Source organism: Sus scrofa, chromosome 16 (assembly GCF_000003025.6).
Source record: "Sus scrofa isolate TJ Tabasco breed Duroc chromosome 16, Sscrofa11.1, whole genome shotgun sequence".
Taxonomy (NCBI): Eukaryota; Metazoa; Chordata; class Mammalia; order Artiodactyla; family Suidae; genus Sus; species Sus scrofa.
Window position 1 is genome coordinate 27251548 of NC_010458.4, and position 19504 is coordinate 27271051.

The 19504-nt window shown below is 42.4% G+C and overlaps 1 protein-coding gene across 12 annotated transcripts in view; it reads left to right on the top strand.

Moving 5' to 3' along the window:
- Positions 1 to 19504, top strand: part of GHR (growth hormone receptor) — a 296319-nt gene that overhangs the window by 125248 nt on the left and 151567 nt on the right. For 10 of the 12 annotated variants that reach the window (XM_013990636.2, XM_021076571.1, XM_013990637.2 and 7 more), the window contains exon 2: positions 7503 to 7583. In XM_013990636.2, the coding sequence (XP_013846090.2) occupies positions 7514 to 7583 (70 nt within the window). In that variant the 5' untranslated portion in view covers positions 7503 to 7513. 12 annotated transcript variants of the gene reach the window in all.

Below are 19504 nucleotides of genomic sequence, written 5' to 3' on the forward strand. Positions count from 1 at the left end.
CAGAATGCCCCATGCACAGAAAAGGTCCACTCCCAACCAAATCCCCAGGCATACCAGGCTGGGAGAGGCACTAAGCATTTGGTTTTGAAATGCCCCTGATTCTTTCACCCCTCTGGAAAGGAAGAGGTGGAGACCCAGGCTCTTCGAACCCAGGTGCCTGTACTGTGTTCTCATAGCAAGAGTCCTGGCTTCAAACCGAATCTCTTCTTGTTGGAATTCACCTACCCTATTTTCAGCTATAGAAATCCATGCCTCATAAAACAAATGATCTGGACCCAATAACAACAGCACAGAATTTTCTTAGTGATGGGGGTGGCTGGGGGCGTGCAGGGGAAATCATCCCAAACAGTTGGACCTCCTTGTAGAAGGTGTGCAATTCACCTGTACCCCTAAGCAGAAGTGAGCAGCATTCCTGCCTTATCCTGGGAGGGGCACACACTTTCCCTCCCCCAGACTCAAGTGAAGTAAGCGCTTGAGGGAAGGGAGTCTCGCATGTTGCTGATGGCTTTACTGACTCCCTAGACCCATTTCATGGCATATACAATGAGGGCTCCATTCCCAATCCCATGGAAACCTAAAGCACAACCTATTCATCCATCACTAGTATCAGAAAGTCTAATAAACAGCCAAGGGCATGCCAAGGATATTCAATAAACATCTCAATTGCCTCCTGATTTTCTTATAAAAGAGTAATTGATATTATTATCTCTCTATGGAGGTGCATAAACGGAGGTTTGATAAAGCCAGGATTTGTACCCAATTCCAGAACTTGTGTCCTGAACCCCTAAGCTCACCCTCTCTATAAGTGGAGAGAGAGGATAGCATCTGTGGTAGAGTTGATGGTAGTTTTTCTACACCTGGAAAAGTGTTTGTGAATGATGATTAAGTAAATGTGACCATCTGACGGTGGAATTGATGGCATCAAATGGACTCAGGTGTCCAGGGTTCACTCAAGTAGTGCTGTCTCTTACCTCTCGTGTCAGTGTCAGCATGTTGCTTAGTCTTTGTACCTGTTACCTCACCTGTGGCCTAGATCACATCATTTACTTCCCCAGCTGGTGATGCCCTGGGTCCAGCTCATCCCAGCTTGTGAATCCCTGTTCAGTGACTTCAATGACTTCAATGACTCCTTGAATCCATGTTAAGTGACTCAGTGGCTTAAAGTCAGCCTTGGTGGAGACATTTATCCCACAGAGGTTGGCAAATGCTACAAACCATGGCTCTTTTAAAATGAGTATTCCTTTTATAAATTATGATTCCAGTTGCTTAATATTAGTATTATAAACTGAAAAAAAAATGAACAATCTAAATGTTGAGAGTTAGGTTTTATTTGGTGGACAAAACTGAGGACTTAAGCCTGGGAGGCAGCCTCTCAGATAGCCAAAAGGGACTGTTCGAAGAAGGGGGGAGCCAAGATATACAGAAGGTTTTCAGCAAAGAACAAGAAGTCAGAATATCAAAAGATTACTAGGAAAGAAAAGCCAGACATCTCAAGTTAAGGAATTTAGCACTTTTCTATGTTTGGGAAGGTGCAGGGGTCTGGCCTCACTGAAATCATTCCTTTGATATGCACCTCGGGTATCTGGGGCCAGCATCCAGCACTTTCTCATCCTGAGTCTCCTCCAGGGGCATTGTGAGGGGGTGGCTGCAATAGCTGAGGGCTTGGCAGCAGTCAGCCTGTTTGTCTCCATCCTGAGTTCCCCCAGGGCTCACTGTCCTGGGTGGTTGTAGTGTCTCCCCCAACCCCATAGGCTGTAGTATCTTGATTGCTTTAACATCCTCTATTTACTGATAAAGTAGGAACAGTTTTTCATTGTCATTACTCCACTGACTACAACTCAAAGACAGATACAATGTGAATTGTCACATTTTTAAAGGTAAGTAAAGGCATACTGGGTACCCTAAATAGGCCTTCTATAAAATATAAACATATTCACTAAGTTGCAGTGAATTTTTTGTCCCCATCATTCTGTATTTGGGAGGACCTCTGACAACATATGCATATGATTTTATATGGCGCTATAAATATAGTTTTATTTTGTGTATTGTTTTTGTTATGAAAACAGATACGCTCCTGTAGCAGTTTGTTTCTGAATGCAAGTATAAACATACAAGCATCAAGTGTATATATTAATGTTGTCAATAGAAATATAAAATATAATGCAAGCTACATATATAATTTAAAATTCTCTACTAGTCACATTTATAAAGCATTAAAAAGAAACAGGATATATTTTTTTTAAGTTTAAAATTTTATCTTCTGTCCTTTTAGGGCCGTACTCACCGCAAATGGAGGTTCCCAGGCCTAGGGATCTAATCAGAGCTGTTGCTGCTGGCCTGTGCCAGAGCCACAGCAATGCCAGGTATGAGCCACATCTGCGACCTACACTATGGCTCACGGCAACACTGGATCCTTAACCCACTGAGCGAGGCCAGGGATCAAATCCGCAACCTCATAGTTCCTAGTCGGATTCGTTTCTGCTGCAACACAATGGGCACTCCAAAAATTTTTTTAGTTGAATTTTAATTTACAAAATTTTAAAAAATAAAATTAAAAAACTGCATATCTGAATAACAGTTTTAACATAGTCAAATATTATTGAAATATTTTGCATCCTTTTTTTTGTACCAAGCCTTCAAAATCCATGTATATTTCACTTGTAGAGCACATCTCAATTTAGATGCTAACTTTACTTGATCTGTATTTAGAGTTCATAAAATAGACAGCTGAGAAAGTAGATTAGATAGCCAAACTGTTCTGAATGTACTTAAATATTTAATTGAAATATTTCAATAAAAATTAGCTTATTTATTTCCTCATTTGCATTAGCCACATTTCCAGTGCTCAGTAGTCATGAGTGACTGGTCGTAATTAAATTGGTCAGCACAGGAACGTATGATATACATTCCATCTGTTTTATAAAAAGGGAGACCTCTTATATATACTACTCTCAAAGACTTTTTCCCCCCTCATACATTACACATTTAAAGTACTTCCCATCCTTTGTTTCCCCACTGGATCCCTGTGAGAAGAGAAATCTCACGAGAGTAATTATATCAATAATGTCTGTGAATTTTTTCTCCCTTGCTGATGGGAAGGAAATAAATTAACCTAAGGCATTTTGGGTCTGACCAATTTCCAAATGACCACCACCATAAAAGTAGATAATAACATGAACTCCAGATGCAAACTGTTCAAATAAATGCCTGGAGCTAATTAGAATGGATGATTTCAGATTCCGTTTTGGATGAGCCTCTTCCTTTTTCAGTGCTGAGTTCTTGGAAATGCTTCACCAGGAAATCAGTGAGATTCAGTTTTGCAATATTTCGGTAGTAATCAACCCTAACATCAGAAAGTACACATTTTTTTTTAGGTTATCTACCTGGAGTCTTGGTTTTGCAATATAAACAATTCTGCTTCAGTTGGAATTTTTTTAATCAGCTCTTTTTCAATATCAGAGTAGCTAGAGCAGTAAAGCAAAAATTTGGACAAATTTATTATTTCTGATCAATTCAGCTACCATTTTGGTATTCTTCCTAATTTTGCCTTAGCAGGACTACAAGCTCCTAAATCTATTTTAGTCTTCTCATTTGTTAAAATGCTAACATATTACTAAGATGCTTTTTACCACTTTCCTTTTAAATTCTTGATACAAATAAGAGGGTATAGGTGGTTTTGGCTAGTAGTTCATTTTGTCTCTGACAAATTGCTAACCAGCTATGAGCATGTTTTTTCCCATATGGCTTTATAGACTTTCTAATGTTACTTTTAATGAAGATGATGTGGGATTCTGCAGGAAAGAGCTTTGTCTTCACATTAAATGTATCTGATACTCATCATTTCTATGTAAAGATCTCTAAAATCCAGTCGTGACTTCTCTCTCAACGATTTTGATTGCATTCGTATTCTCTGTTGTACCTTGTACAATGCTAGCAGGCACCAATAGTTCAACAAATATTTTTAAATTAAAGAGAATGGAATCCATTGCTTTCTTTGCCTACAGTTGGTTATCATATGCAGGGAAAAATATTATGTTTAATCTCTAACTCTTCTCATGTGTTTATGGACTGTTTTATAGCCAAGGAACAAAAGTATATCATTGGCCCAACTGTAATTTGGAGGCCTCCTCTGCTGGGCAGCCTGCAGAGTTGAAACTCATGCCAGCTGGATCACAGGGCTTTTCTACTGGCTCTCACTTGAGGAAGGGGGAGTAGACAGAATGCCTTAGGCATTGAGCTAGGAAATGTTGCAAGTTCCATTTTGTAGGAATAGATGTTCCTCCTTGCCCCACCCCAGTAAAAATCTTGCCATATGGCTCTAACCAAAGAACACCTAAATATCATGAGACATTTAGAGAGGGATTTTCCCTAGGAAAAGATTTCAAACTTTAAAAACCTAATGGGCTAAGGTAAAATTTAACAGACTCTGCTGAACAATGCCTGCCTTTCCTTAGATTATTCTAGTCTTACCGACTAGAAATAAAGGAAATAAAGGGATTTTCTGCTCACATCTGTCACATCATTGATAGTCAAGTGTCAAACTTTGTGTGTTGGCACTCTGTCCTCTTCCAGAGACACCTCTCCTCTAGAACCTAATAAAGTAGGATCCCCTCATCTAGCTGAAGAAGGAAGCTTACAGTCAGATCAGCCCAAGCCAACGAACATTCTGTTCATGTGATAGTGCCAGAGAGTTCACTAGGGGGGTCCCATGAGGGGAGAATGCCAAGGGGGCTGCTTTCCCAATCATCCCCACTGAGCCAGCCACAGTGGAAGAGGAGAGTTAGTCTCTAATGAAGCAATTAGCTGGTCGTAAACCCAGCCTCCTTACCTTACCCTCTTCTCTGCTCCTGCCTCTACTTAGAGCCTTAAAGTTGGGTCCCTATTCCCTGTTCTCATAGGCAGTGAACCTTTCTGAATGGAAGAATGGCTGTTTTAAATACTTCCTCTGCTGAGGAGTGTGCAACCTGATTTCTGGTTAATTTTGCTTTGGGGATTCTGATGTGTTTGTTTTGTGGAGAAAACATGTTCTGGGGAGATAGGTTTGGCTCATAAAGGAATTGTTGTGATAATTCCTTGTTTGGGAGAAGCCAAGTTCATGGGTAGGCAATAGCTTTCAGGAGTGTGGGGATGGGAGAGGGTCACCTATGATTCATCTGAAGCAAAATTCGCTTCTTTCTGACATCTGCCAAGTCCCTTTGAGAGGTCTGAAAAGGTGAAGTCCAAATCGGAGAAAGCATCCTTCTAAGAAATGCAGACTTGTCCATATCTTTACTCAGGGGGGAAGCATACGATGATGCCTGGGAATGGATTCACCATTACCACCCGCTACCAGAAAGCATGCGCCAGAGGCGGCTTCTTTACCTGACACACCATACTTGGCAGACAGTAGTAAAACTAGCTCTATATACAGAGTCTAATTCCTCAATGCTTTCCTTCTTAAAACAAACAATCAAAAAAACCCAAAAAACTCTTAAAATGAAATTTTAAAGGAAATATCCAGATACCAACAGGAGAGTATTTTCAACCTAGAATGTATTTGTTGTTAGTCTTCTGGTGTATTTATGCCAGAGACTTCAAACAATGCTACAAGGCCTGTTCACCTAGGAGTACAGGACCTTGGGAAAGATGCAGTGAAAGTAGATGAGGATGATGCAAGGCCATTAGCCCAGAGCCGTCCAGGTTAGGATGTTCAAACGTGGGTGTTATACCTGCAATTCACATTTGTGTGAACTCTCGGAATTGGCAAAGCGTGTTCATCTCCACTGTCACACTCAATCCTATGACTGACTCCCTGGGACCGTGGATGAGGGGCCTCTTAAGCACGTGGGCCTATACATGGACATTCACACACAGAGAGAGAGTCAGTTTGCATAGAGATGGGTTTTCTTAGAATTTTTTAAGATCATAAAATTATATAGAACAGGAAGAAAAATGGTGGGTCATCCACTGCCTAGAAATGAAAGTACAGAGCATCAGACGATGCATATCTATTCAGAACGACGCAGCCATTGCTAGGGACCATACCATTCCATTACCCATGAAAACAAGCATTTATGTTCATCATTTTAGTTTGATTAGGGGTGGCAGAAGGGCTATTTCATTATTACCAAGAACGTACAGTGATAAAAATAAGGCAATAGAGGCACTGATGGAGCTCCAGATATGATGGTTAGATCCTCCCAAGTAACTTATAAATACCATAATCTGGAAATTCTGCAGCCATACCTTAAGGTGGTAGGCATTAGTTGCCAATGCAGCAACATGTCTCCAAAGAGCAGTCTGCTGAGTTCATCTTAAACCAGCCCAAACTTGTCTTTTTAGAGATCCAGGAGGTGGACACCTGGTTTATTTATTCCAAAGAAGCTTATTTCCTCTAGGTAAAGGTGTGTACTGGCTGAGGCATGTTGTTCTGCTCTCCCATTCATCAAATTGAAGGCTGCAAAGGCGTGGCCACACTTGGGACTCCAAATGGCCAGCAGGGCCGCACACTGACTCTCCTTAGAGTCTGAGGTATTCACTCTCCTGGGCCTTTCAGAGACCTCATTCCTCCAGAAATTAAAATCCACAAGGAACCGGGTGTCCTAGGGGAGGCCACCTAGGAAGCGCCACTGCTTTGGTTTTTTTTGTTTCTCACTTCCTTTCAGCTGCCTTCTATTTAAACCTCCTTAGATGGCTTATTAGCACGATGTTTTTCTTTTTTTTTTTTTTTTTTTTTTTGTCTTTTTGTCTTTTTGTCTTTTCTTGGGCCGCTCCCGCGGCACATGGAGGTTCCCAGGCTAGGGGTCTAATCGGAGCTGTAGCCACCAGCCTACGCCAGAGCCACAGCAACTCAGGATCTGAGCCGCGTCTGCAACCTACACCACAGCTCACGGCAACGCCGGATCCCCAACCCACTGAGCAAGGGCAGGGACCGAACCCGCAACCTCATGGTTCCTAGTCGGATTCGCCGACCACTGCGCAACGACGGGAACTCCAACACGATGTTTTGAGTGTTAATTGAGCTCTTTTGTTCACTAGGTAACACACTGGAGCAATTTTACTATTTCAGAAGTTGGTTGTCTTGTTTTCCCCTTTATGGCCTGTCCAGCTCAAGGCCCCTTGCTTGGTGATATGGCTGACAAATTTCAGATCAAATTAAAGAGAACCACACTGGCACGGCCTGGTTACGGAAGCTGTGTGTGTGCTTGGGGTGGGGCTGGGGGAGGTGTCACTTGTTGTGAGGTGGTTCTATGTCTGTCGGCCAGGATGTGAAAATCTTTAGTGTCCATGTTATTTCCTGAGACAAGCACCCACCGGAAGTAGCATTTATTACAACCTGCTGTTTGCTCTCTTGAAAAGTATGACCACATGAGACTCTGGACTGTGAAAGACTTACGGATTCCTTCTGCAGATGATGTGCATGTCAGCTCATTCATAACTTAGTGTGTCTTTAAACAATTCTTAGTGAAAGTAGTCTGCTTTTAATTGCTTAGATTCATCTTTTTCCTTTTGTATGATTGCAGGTCCTACAGGTATGGATCTCTGGCAGCTTCTGTTGACCTTGGCAGTGGCAGGCTCAAGTGATGCTTTTTCTGGGAGTGAAGGTGAGTTCTGCTTTTCCATTCCCACCTTCAGTGTTTTTGAAACCACACTGAACTTTGTTAAATCTAAGTTCTTTGGATGAGGTCAGTAAAAGGTATAAGTTTTAAGTGGCAACAAACAGAAAACCTGTTGTAGCTTTTAAAATCATAAACCAGGAGGATGTTTCCGGGAGTGTTGTAGGAGGAAAACAGTAGTCAGCTTTGGCATCTGATGTTTCCCCATCAAAAATAAATGCTGCAAATCACGCAGAGGGCATTTCTATGCAAGGCAAGCCAGGTCTCTTGGTCCTCAGGCTCTGGGAGAGAGATTGAAATTGCACTGAAGGGTTATTAACCTACTCAGCTCATCTGTGACTGAGGCTATCATAGCCTGTTTCCAGAGCTCAGAATTAAGGCCACTCTCGGGATAGGTCTCTGAGAGTGAAAGTTGTAAATTTCACCTCTCACTCTCTGGGTGCTTACTATTTGGCCAAGTTTGAAGGAAGAAACTCCTGAAATAGTTGAATAATACCCTCAGAAGTCAAGCACTTCCTTGTCCATCTCTATAATTCTCCTTCTTTTTTTATGTCCTCTTCCAATCAAAAAAAGTCACTGTATCAAACGTAAGTCTCATAACAGTTATAACTGGAACAAGAGAGTAATGAAGGGAGTGAAAAGGATTTTTTCTGTCCAGAAAGAAAATTGTGCTCATAAAGGGGTGGGAAACTTTTTAAAATATCATCTTGAGTGCTTGGAGTCTTTTTGTTTTTTCTTGCCTGAGCTTCAACAAAGAAATCATCTATTTCTCCGATTCTGACTCCACAGTCAATTGTCACTTTAATAGTAGCCAACTCCCCTACTCACTGGGCAACTTGTGCTGGAAAACACAGTTTAACAGCCGAAATAGTGCCTTAAAATGTCCTCCCTGACCTTCAAGCCAAAAATAAATCCATAGTAGTGAGCTGCTGAGGGCGACCAGAATAACTAAGAAAACAAGGGTAAAATATGTTATTTTATCTCTTAAGACAATTTAAAAATATTTATAGAAAAGAAGTCATAATTGTTTGAAATATTTTTGGGTGTCTCTGGTGTTATAATGTCAACATTATGCAAGTCAAACATGGAGGGAATTGCAGGCTCTGTGTCAGCAGCTTTTCCCATGGCTGGTTTTAGACCCTGGTTCTGAGCCAAAGAATTACAGCTGAGATCCTCTGCTGTTCCAAAGTCATGGTGGTTTAATCTCTACTTTCTTCATTAAGGTGACTTTCACTCCACTGGGTAAGGCTTGAGGAATTTTAAAAACTTGTGAAATGCAAAGTATGGTAAGGGAAAAATTTAAGGAAAATTAAAAATATATCCGTGGCTAAAAGACTAAAGCTCAAATTACATTTTCAACCTAGAGAGCCTGCAGAGAGCATCTGTTTCCACTGCTTTGACATTTCAGTAAACCTTTAACTTTGTAGAGGAAACAACACCATTAGCTGGCCTTATGTTTGCATTTATTTTGCTTTTGGAAAGTTTTTGGTCTGCTTTGTTTTGGGGGGAGCAGAGCATAAGAAAATGCAATGGTTTATAGTAAATACAAATCACGTAGTCTAACAGTACTTGCACATACTAAGTAATTTAGCAGAGGAAAAAGAATTTTCTCTTATTTTTTTATTTCTTAGTGGGCTAACTGAAATTCCTTTGGAATATGTGGTCACTTCAAAATTCTTCCCTTAAAATGGCCTTGGAATTGTTAAGGTTTGGGGTATGATGTTTATATAAGAAGGTGCAAAGGAGCATGTTTGAACATGTGTGTGTGTGTGTCTGTGTGTGTGTGCCAGTTCTGGCTATTTATCAGATGAGTTCAGCCAAAGTGATCTGACACGACATGGATTGAACCTCAGGTTGACATTCACGGGCCACGTGTTTCTTTTTCTGCCAGGTCTGGATTTTAGCCAAATCACTTTATTTTCTCTCCCATTGTATAAGGCAGACTGAAAATATAGATAAGGACTTGAAAGAAAAAAACAAAAAAAGGTGCTACTGTAGTTTCACCAGCCATTCATTTGAGTTTGGTTTGGTCAGTGGAAGGAGGTGGCCTGTGAGGAGGGGATCTGGGACATTTCACCAAGAAAAGCAGCCCAGGAGCTGGTAAGAGTGACAGGTCTGCATGCTGCAGGAAGGTTGTGGCTTTGAGCAGGGTTTTTCTTGCTTGGGCAGATGAGCAATTAAAAAATGCTGGCCCTGAGAGGATTGTTCTTTATTGAGTCTAATTGCCCTATTGGAAATCTAGTGAGAACTAAACCTCAAACAGTGCCAGCATTGTATTAGCTAAAGCATTGTAATAGATGCTCTGCTTTTCATTCTTAATGTTAGTCTTTACATCTGCTTCTCAGGCAGGTTACATCCTCTCAGGGAGAATTTCTTTTATTTTCCTGGAGGTACCGCAGGCTATTTAATTTTTTTAATTAAAGTGCAGTCGATTTACGGTATTAGTTTCAGGTGTGCAGCACAGGGACTCAGCATTTTTATAGGTTTTATTCCATTAAAAGTTATTATGAATTAATAGCTATAATTCCCTGTGCTGTACAATATATCCTTGTTGCGTATCTATTTTATAAACAGTGCTTTGTACCTTTTAGTCCTATACTCCTATCTTGCCCCTCCCCGCTTTCCTTTCCCCATTGGTAACCACTAGTTTGTTTACTCTATGAGTCTGTTTCTGTTTTGCTGTATACATTGATGTGTTTTTCTGTTTTTTAAGTTTTATTGAGGTATAGTCGATTTACAATGTTGTGATAATTTCTGGTGTACAGTAAAGTGATTCAGTTATACATAATACACACATCCATTCTTTTTCAGATTCTTTCCCCATATAGATTATCATGGGATATTGGGTAGAGTTCTCTGTTGGCCAGTCATTCTATATATAAGTGATGATATACAGTATTTATCTTTCTCTGATTTTTTTCACTAAGCATAATAGCCTCCAAGCCCACCCACATTGTTGCAAATGGCATAATTTCATTATTTTTATAAGTGAGTAGTGTACATTTTATATGTGTATATATACATACATATACACACATATGCACATACACACACACACACATATACACTGCATCTTTTTTTCCATTTATCTTTTGATGGACACTTAGGTTGCTTCCTTGTCTTGGCTGTTGTAAATAGTGCTGCTGTGAACATTGAGGTGAATGTGTCTTTCCAAATTGGTATTTTTATTTTTTCCAGACCACTCATTAGTAGAATTGCTGGATCATATTGTGACTGTATTTTAGTTTTTTGAGGAATCGCCGTTCTATTTTCCATAGTGGCTGCACCAATTTACCTTCTCACCGACAGTGTAGGGAGATTCTCAGGGAAAATTTTTATTCTAAAATCAGGAATGACCAACAGTGCCTCATTTTCAGAGGGCCTCACAGGATTGACGTGTCAACTGGTTGCATCAAAACTGCTGCTTCTGTGATGATGATTTTAATAAAAAATGTGCACAAGGACTTACTGGATATAAATATTCTTAGAAGGAACACCTGTTATATGTTAGGTCGTGTCTCTCCTGTTTTGTTGGTTCACAACCGAGAATCCTTTGTTGACCTCAGCAACCTGAGGTGGGAGCAGGCAAGCCGCTGACCTGAAGAAGTTCAGCTGGGATACGAAGAACTTCTAGAATTTAATGAGAGACAGTTTAGCTTTCAAGTCTAGATTGTGTGAAGAAAACAGATGGCCAGGGTGCTCTGAAAAAGAATAAATCAAGATGGAATGAAAAAGTTAATTCAACAAATTCAGTGTTCAAAATATTTCCTTAGAGCTTTCCATTTTTCAAGATTGAAGTTAGGGCTGTGAGGAACAGTGATTCTTCCCTCAAGGAATTTATCATGAGTTAAGAGATCAGGAATACACACAAAGAATTCCTTGTATTAGCAGTAAAGTGGTATTTGCATGGAACAGTTGTATGGAGGGAAATCCTGAGACTGATGACAGCAGAGTAAGCAACCTTTCTTTCATACTGTTGCCCAGAACCCCTCCTGCCTTCACGGCTCAGGGTCGGCAGTGCCCTGAGGGTCTACAGAGGGGACAAAGGCCTGAGCTCTCCCTTTGCACATTCATGACTCGATCCTAAGACCTTGACATACCCCCAGATATTTGATCATCACTGAAGTATGTACTTATCTCATGAAATGCAATAAAATATACGCAGGATGAGGTGAGAGCAGCAAAGCTGTGCACTGAGCAGAATCTTGGGAAGTCGGTGAGGTTTACATGGATGACTCACCCCTATGAAGCAGCTGCCAGTGAGGGTGATTGGGTTTGAGCCTCTGCTAATTAGGATTAAAAGGACTGGGACCACCCAAAGATAGTCTGAGCCTTGAATGTTCAGTTCACACATGCCAATGATGGACTAGACTTCCAGTCTTCTGCCGGAGGTGTCGGTCATCACACAGAAGGGCCAGTCCTGGTATGCTAAGTGTCTCCACACCACGTTGGTTCCCTAGCCTAAACTAGGGCTCCTGTTATGGGGGAGACAGGAGCAGGATTGATGTCATGTGTTGGATGTGTGGTGCTAGCCACCAGCTCCTGTTCACCGACACCCATGATGTTCTGCCTCTAGCAGAGGCTAACCCAGGCTCAACTGTGCACAAGTCAGTGCCAGCTTGGACCAGCCCAGCCAGTTTCTGCCTGAGATCCTCCTCCACAAGTATGGGCCCAGGAGCCTGAATCACCCAACACCTCTCCCCTAGGAAGCCTTCTCAGGAAGAATCTGTGGGTGGGCTTTTCTCCTCACCCTGATTTTAAGTCAATGGGTTCCTTTCCCAGAGCTGGTTTAGTTTAAGACCCTAACCTTAAACATGGTATGATAAAGAATTCTAGGCCTCTCAGAGCCATCTGCAGAAACTTCTTGAGGGCCTAGCCCCTGCTCTCTGTAACTGCCTGCTTATCCATGGTGATGCATGTCTAACTTGTCATCAGGCAGAGTTGCCAGCAGCCACAGCTCAAGGACCACCCTCATCTTTTCACAAGCAACAGGCTCTTCCAGCCACACTCATATGCTGTCAACAGTGTCATTCCTCAAACCAAGAGAAAAGCTTCCTCCTCATCTGTAGTTACAGCTTCAAGGCAGCGATGACGTGTGACATCAACACACTTTTGAAATCTGATGCAACTGATCGTACAGAGAGGATTCCATGGTGCCCGGTCTGGCCCGCACTGCGTAGTCAGAGAGGCCCAGGAGCCTGGAGCACTTCTTCAGCCTCCGCTGCAAATCCGAGTTTTCTCTGGCCTAGATTTCCCAAATTTGTTCAAAATTAACCCACAATATTTCATCAGAGACAGCTATCAGGAATCTCTGTTTCCATTTGTATAACGACTTACCAGACTTAAGCCTTAACCTGAACTAACTCCAGATCCATGTCACATCTCCACAGCCAGGTTGCAGGTTTTATAACATGGAGAAGCATGTCCCAACCATGGAGGGAATGTTCCAGGATGTTGTTTTGGAATCTCTCAGCAAGAGACAGGACCCAGGATGGGCAGAATGGTGGCCAGTGGGAGGATGGTCAGGGGGTTGGGAGGTAACCTTTGTTGTGTGTGTCTCTTCTAAATGAAGTTGTCATGACCTCTGTATTTTAAGTTGTGTGGCAAAGTCTGGGTTGAGCTTGAGATAGATACAGTGTGTTTCCAAATGATTGGTAAGTGACCACTGCATCCTAATGGACTGAAAACTCACTAGACTTTAAAATTCATGAAGGGCGTTTTGTTCATCCCTCTGTATCCTCATCCTCTAGCATTCAGACTCAAAGTAGATCTTCATTTATTTAAGGAAATCGGCGTCTAAATCCTGACCTGGGACCTCCCAACTTGTACTCCACAGTTGTCACTAATGCTCAGTTGTGTTCTGTCCTGACCTGGACAAGGGCTGGATTTGAACCTCCTTCTAGTAAGAAGGGTCTGAAATAGATCTGTAACTGTAGAAGCTATTGTCCAAGAAGCTGCAGGCATCCCTGTGTCCTACCCAAGCCCTGGTTTGTGGGCTCTGCCTATGCATGGAACCGTCTCACTTTCCTGTAGAATACTTCATTCACATGCCACCAGGGCCAGAACTTTGCCCAACACATCAATGGCCTGGGAGTCTGCTGCCCTTGCTTAGTCTTGCCAAGCCTACCCAAGGTGACTGGACTCTGTACCCCATGCACCAGCCGCTGGCCAACATCCTGCACTGAATACACCGGTCCCCCAGCACCCACCCCTGACACCACCTTTATCTGTGCCCCACCTCCCTGATCAAATCTCCTCAAATATTGACAGAGAAGTATAATAAGGCCTGCAGATTGAAAATCCAAGTTGTCTCTGCTCCTTTGGACATTGAACTTGAGATTACGAAAGACCCTGATTAGGGATTATATGGAGAGCTGGATCCATTTTCTCAACCTCATCCCTTAAGTATCATATTTTTCCAATTTTCCAATGAAAGCCTGTCGTGAAGTATGAAACTCCGCAAAATAGATCAGTTACATTGATAAAATCCTTAATTTCTGGATCATCGAATATTAAAAAAAAAAACAAAACTGGAATTTATCTAATCCAATCTTTAGTGAAATTTGCAAATTTGTGGAAGGAGAAATAATCATATTCAGAACATTTGACTTGTGGACAGCCATGTGCTATGTGTAAGTATTAACAGACTCACATTAGTGGAGACTGAATTGGTGATGTTTTACCATGCTCTGCATTGGGGAGCCTTGGCTTCCCCAGAAACCAGAGCTCATTTTTTAGGAAAGGACCATTTTTGTGACTGCCCGACTTGAGGACCCATCCCTTCACCACCTGACCATTGGTCCTTCTGCTTCCTTGATTGAAACAAGAAGCAACCATGCTTTTCTTTTTTTCGTTTGGTTTAATTTTATTGAGGCATAGTTGATTTACAATGTTGTATTAGCTTCAGGTTTGTAGCGAAGTGAATGTGTATATGTGTTAATCCCATCCTCCCAAATTACCCTTCCACAGACAGTTTCCCCTTTGGCAAACCATGCTTTTCTTAATAAGAGCTCTTTTTGCTTTTTAGGGCTGCACCTGGGAAGCTCCCAGGCTAGGGGTGGAATAGAAGCTGCAGATGCTGGCCTACACTACAGCCACAGCAATGCCAGATCTAAGCTGCGTCTGTGACCTACACCACAGCTCACGGCAACGTTGGATCCTTAACCCACTGAGCGAGGCCAGGGATTGAATCTGCGTCCTCAAGGATACTAGTCGGGTTCATTACCACTGAGCCATGATGGGAACTCCTAATAAGAGCTCTTGAAAGTATGTGTTGTGAAGAGGGCCAGGTGGTCAGGAAATGGGGGAACCAGTCGAAGAGCTCTGCCCTGTGTCAAGTGCCCAGTTGGGACAGACTGGCTTGTGAGGCAGAGAATTCAGTGAAGGACCCAGGCGCCGTGCTCAGACAGCCCTGGCTGCATTTACACACTGGTTCATGACTATGCCTGACTTCCTTTGTGAGCTGTGCCAGCACCATAGTCTCTGGATGTTTGCTCTGAACTTCATAAGCACGGTTGACTAGCTCTCTTTCCCTTCACAGCTATCGCTAAGCCCAACTTCCTGGAAAGCTCTTATTGAGGAATAGAAAGAGCGGGGTTAACTTCTGTGCATACCCTGGGCATAAATGCATGTCACAGTCTTGGTTATATAGCCATGATGGGTGGGAAAGGTGCAAGTGTCGCTTCTGCACAGTATGACCTGTCTTGTCTTATTTCTATGGATGGGTACTAAGAACCTGTACTTGTGACTTATTAAGGAAAACAATAGGAGAATATTCAAGACAAAAACTTACGAAGCACTTTATTAACCTGTGGTGTGTCTAAAATGAAACCACTCCCTGACTATCAGATGGAGGGATGGGGGCCATGATTTCTTCAACACGTTGGTTGAGAGTGGGTTGCTATAAACCCAAAGTCAGAAGCCTTTGATGTCGGGTGGGTCAACTGATACCTTAAAGCAGCAGGTAAAAGGAAAAGACTGAAACCGCAGGCTGAAGTGAGCTCAGACTGTGGTCATCACCAAGCCCAGGGTTGGCTTCAGTACATACCCTACCATGTAGACTGCTGATTGATTTCTGCAGTTAGTTGATAGGAGCCCAATTTGATCTACATTTGATTTGGTTATACTCAGTGTCACTCTGGTGCTCTGATCCGGCCCTTGGCTGTCACTTCTTGGGGCAGCAGTGATCAGCCAAAACTTAGACTATCAGAGGGTAAGGGGGACCCTTGGAGGAATTCCTAAGGTGGGGGGAAAAAGACTGGTCAAGTGACCTTGGCTGGTACTCACAAAACATACAGAGATGTTTAGGGAGTAGGACCAATAAGGAAGTCTCTGCACCAGTCCCAGCTTGATTGTTGCTTCCGCCTTGTCTGCCACGGTCAGGAAGAGCAGTCTAGATTAAGGATCTTAGAGCACTGATGTTGAACTTTGTCAGAAATGGGCTTGAGGAGTTCCCGTCGTGGCACAGTGGTTAACGAATCCGACTAGGAACCATGAAGTTGCGGGTTCGGTCCCTGCCCTTGCTCAGTGGGTTGACGATCTGGCGTTGCGTGAGCTGTGGTGTAGGTTGCAGATGTGGCTCGGATCCTGCACTGCTGTGGCTCTGGCGTGGGCCGGTGGCTGCAGCTCTGATTAGACCCCTAGCCTGGGAACCTCCATATGCCGCAGGAGCGGCCCAAGAAATGCAAAAAAAAAGACAAAAAAAAAAAAAAAAAAAGGGATTGAATCTTAGCTCTATCATTCAAGAGTTGTGTGATGTTTTTGTTTTTAGGTTGCGTTCCCCCAAAAGGCAGATGCTGAGACAAGGGTTCAAATGAAAGTGAATGATTAGGAGTTCCCATCATGGCGCAGTGGAAAGGACTAAGAACCATGAGGGTTGAGGGTTGGATCCCCGGCCTCGCGCAGTGGGTTAAGGATCCGGCGTTTACGTGAGCTGTGGTGTAAGTCGCAGATGCAGCTCGGATCCCACATTGCTGTGCCTCTGGCATAGGTGGCGGCTACAGCTCTGATTAGACCCCTAGCCTGGGAACTCCATATGCCACAGGTGCAGCCCTGAGAAGACAGGGAGAAAAAAAAAAAAGTGAATGATTAGAAAAATGTTCCAGGAAGTAACTGACAGAGAGTAGAGAAATGAGACAGGGAAAAGTCTGGGGGGGGGGGGATAAAAAAAAAAGTGCAGTATCAAATGCTAGCCCATGGTGGGGGAGAGATGGTGGCAATGGTATCTGGCTTAGTCCCCCCTGGAAGCAGTGTTCTGGGTTGTCCAGAACAGCCTTTAGTTGATGGTTAAGGACTGACCCCTGGAGGTCATAAATTCCTAGACACACTGTAAGCCTAAGTGCAGATTAAGATGGCTCCTGCAGGGAGTCCCATCATGGAGCAGTGGAAGTAAATCTGACTAGGAACCAGAGGTTGCAGGTTTGATCTCTGGCCTCGCTCAGTGGGTTAAGGATCCCGCGTTGCTGAGAGCAGTGGTGTAGGTTGCAGATGTGGCTTGGATCTGGCGTGGCTGTGGCGTAGGTCAGCAGCTGTAGCTCCAATTAGACCCCTAATCTGGGAACCTCCACATGCCACAGGTGCAGCCCTAAAAAAGCAAAAGCAATAAAAAATAAAAATCTTTTTAAATTTTTTAAAAAATAAAGGCAAAAAAAAAAATAGAAAAGAGAGATGGCTCCTGCAGACAACAACAAAGAGGAAACAGGTTCTGGGTGTTGTGCATGAAAGCACACTGGGAGTCTGTATGCACAAAAATGGTTCCGGGTTCTATATCAGCAAAGTACTGATGGCATGTGCTCCAAAGACTTTGGTGGTTTCTTACACTCTTTGAGCCTCCATTTTCTCATCTGTTAAATGGGAGGGAAATAACTTGTTTAAAGCCATCAAGGAGGTAATGAAGGTAAACCATGTGCTGAGGTGCCCTAGGAAAAGCACATAAGTATTCAACAACTGGTAACTCATTGGCTTGAGTGACTCTAAACCTTGAGGCCCAAATAAACCCACAAACTAAGCAGACATGTAGAATCCGATTTATAACAATACATACCTGAAAGGAGCAGTTTGGTTGCACAAGCAAGTTTTGGAAGCTAATTTTAATAACCCCAAAAAACTGTCTAGAAAGGGATTCTAATGTTTAAGATGCTTTCAAGAATAGAACTAAGACATGACATTGTAAAGTTCTATAAAACGGGATACTTTTATATTTATAGTTTTAGCAATGTATGTTCAGAAGATAAGTTTGATAAAACCTGAATGCTCTAGTTCTTATACTTTTAATAAAATTAAATCTAATCAGTATAGTAAACAGGTCTGTAGTGAGTTGAGTGTGATGCTGGGAATTACCATGTTTGAGTCAAGTCAGTTCTCTGAGTATTTGCCGTGTGGCTGACATAGTGCCAAAGGACTGAGGCAGTTTCCCAGGCTCATCACCAAGTGGACTGGGCATGTGGGAAGAGAGAATTAAAACCAGTTCGTAGCAATAATAGCATTTTTGTGGGTCTGGTTTTAAGTACTTTATACCTGTAACCTTAGTTAATCCCCACAGCAGTGGTAAGAGGAAAGTCCTGTTATTACCCTGATTTAGGTGAGGACACCGGTAATAGTTACATAACTAGTTCACATAACTAGTGAAGGCCAAAGTCCTGGGATTCCCACAGTGGTGAACAAGCTATGGTACTCACCTCTGTGGGAATTTCAGCTGATTGCTGGGAGTTGCATTTGTTTGACTTGCTCCGCCTAGGTCAAGAATCATATTATGTCCATGAGATAGGCAGTGGTTCCATGAACTCCGTATAAATCCTCCAGATTCAGATTGTTTAAAGTAGTACTTTGACTCTCAGTATTGAACCTCATTATTTCAGATGTAAGTATTAAATATAAACATAAACTTATGATGAGGTATGGGCAATTTCCTCAAAGCAAATATTTGGGCATCTCTTTCTGAGGCTAAATCAGTAGCCAAAATTCGTGGGAAGAGGTGCCGCTTCTTCTCTTTAAAAAAAAAAAAAAATCCTTGAAAGTTACCTCCTGGGCCACCAAACAATAAGTAGCCTCTGGTACTGTGCAGTCTGTTATTTGCAAGGCTCTCCTCACCAGGAAGAGAGGAAGGTTCAAAGACTGTTTTATGAAATCAAATCTGGGTTTCCTCTTCTGATCTCTGCTGGTTTCTCCATGACTGCAGAAGCTGTCAAAGTAAAAGAATACTATCCCCCTTCTCCAACATGCGAGAGAATTTTACCACACACACTCACTGTTACCCCATGTACTTTTGTTACCCCATGTACTGTTTCTAAATCTGTACCTCCTTACCCAAAGTTTTTCCCGTCTTCACTGGATTGACATTCCCTGTTTTGTATATGGAACCTGTGTTGAGTATAACATTGTTTCCTATAGCATTTTTCTGAGATTTGTCCATACAGATCAGTGGGAATGAAACCAAGCTTATGAGAACCAAAGTCCATTCACTGGAAATTCTTTTGGGCTTTCTCTTAAAGAGTAAAGGGGCATACCGTCAGAGAAGAAAACTATCAAGAAATTATTTAAAAACAAAATTTAGATGTCTTTCTTGCCATTAATGGTCCCACTTAATGGCATGATGGGGAAAAAACATTAACCAGTCACCAACTCTGGGCTCTGAAGCCAATTCCATCAGTAGTCAGCTTTGTGGTTATGGGGACAAGCTGTTAATTTCTATCAGCTCAGTTGCTCATGTATTAATAAAACTTCCAGAGAGAAAAAAAAAAAAACTGTCCCCCTCCACTCCAAAGTTTTTTGTGTGTTATTTCTTAGATACAGATGGGGTACACAGCAAGGATTCCCTCATGCCAAGCCCTATCTACAGGCCTTTGTGATAGTTGGACCTTCTCCTGTGCTTCACTCAGTGACGAGAGTGAATACAAGGAAGACAGACTCAC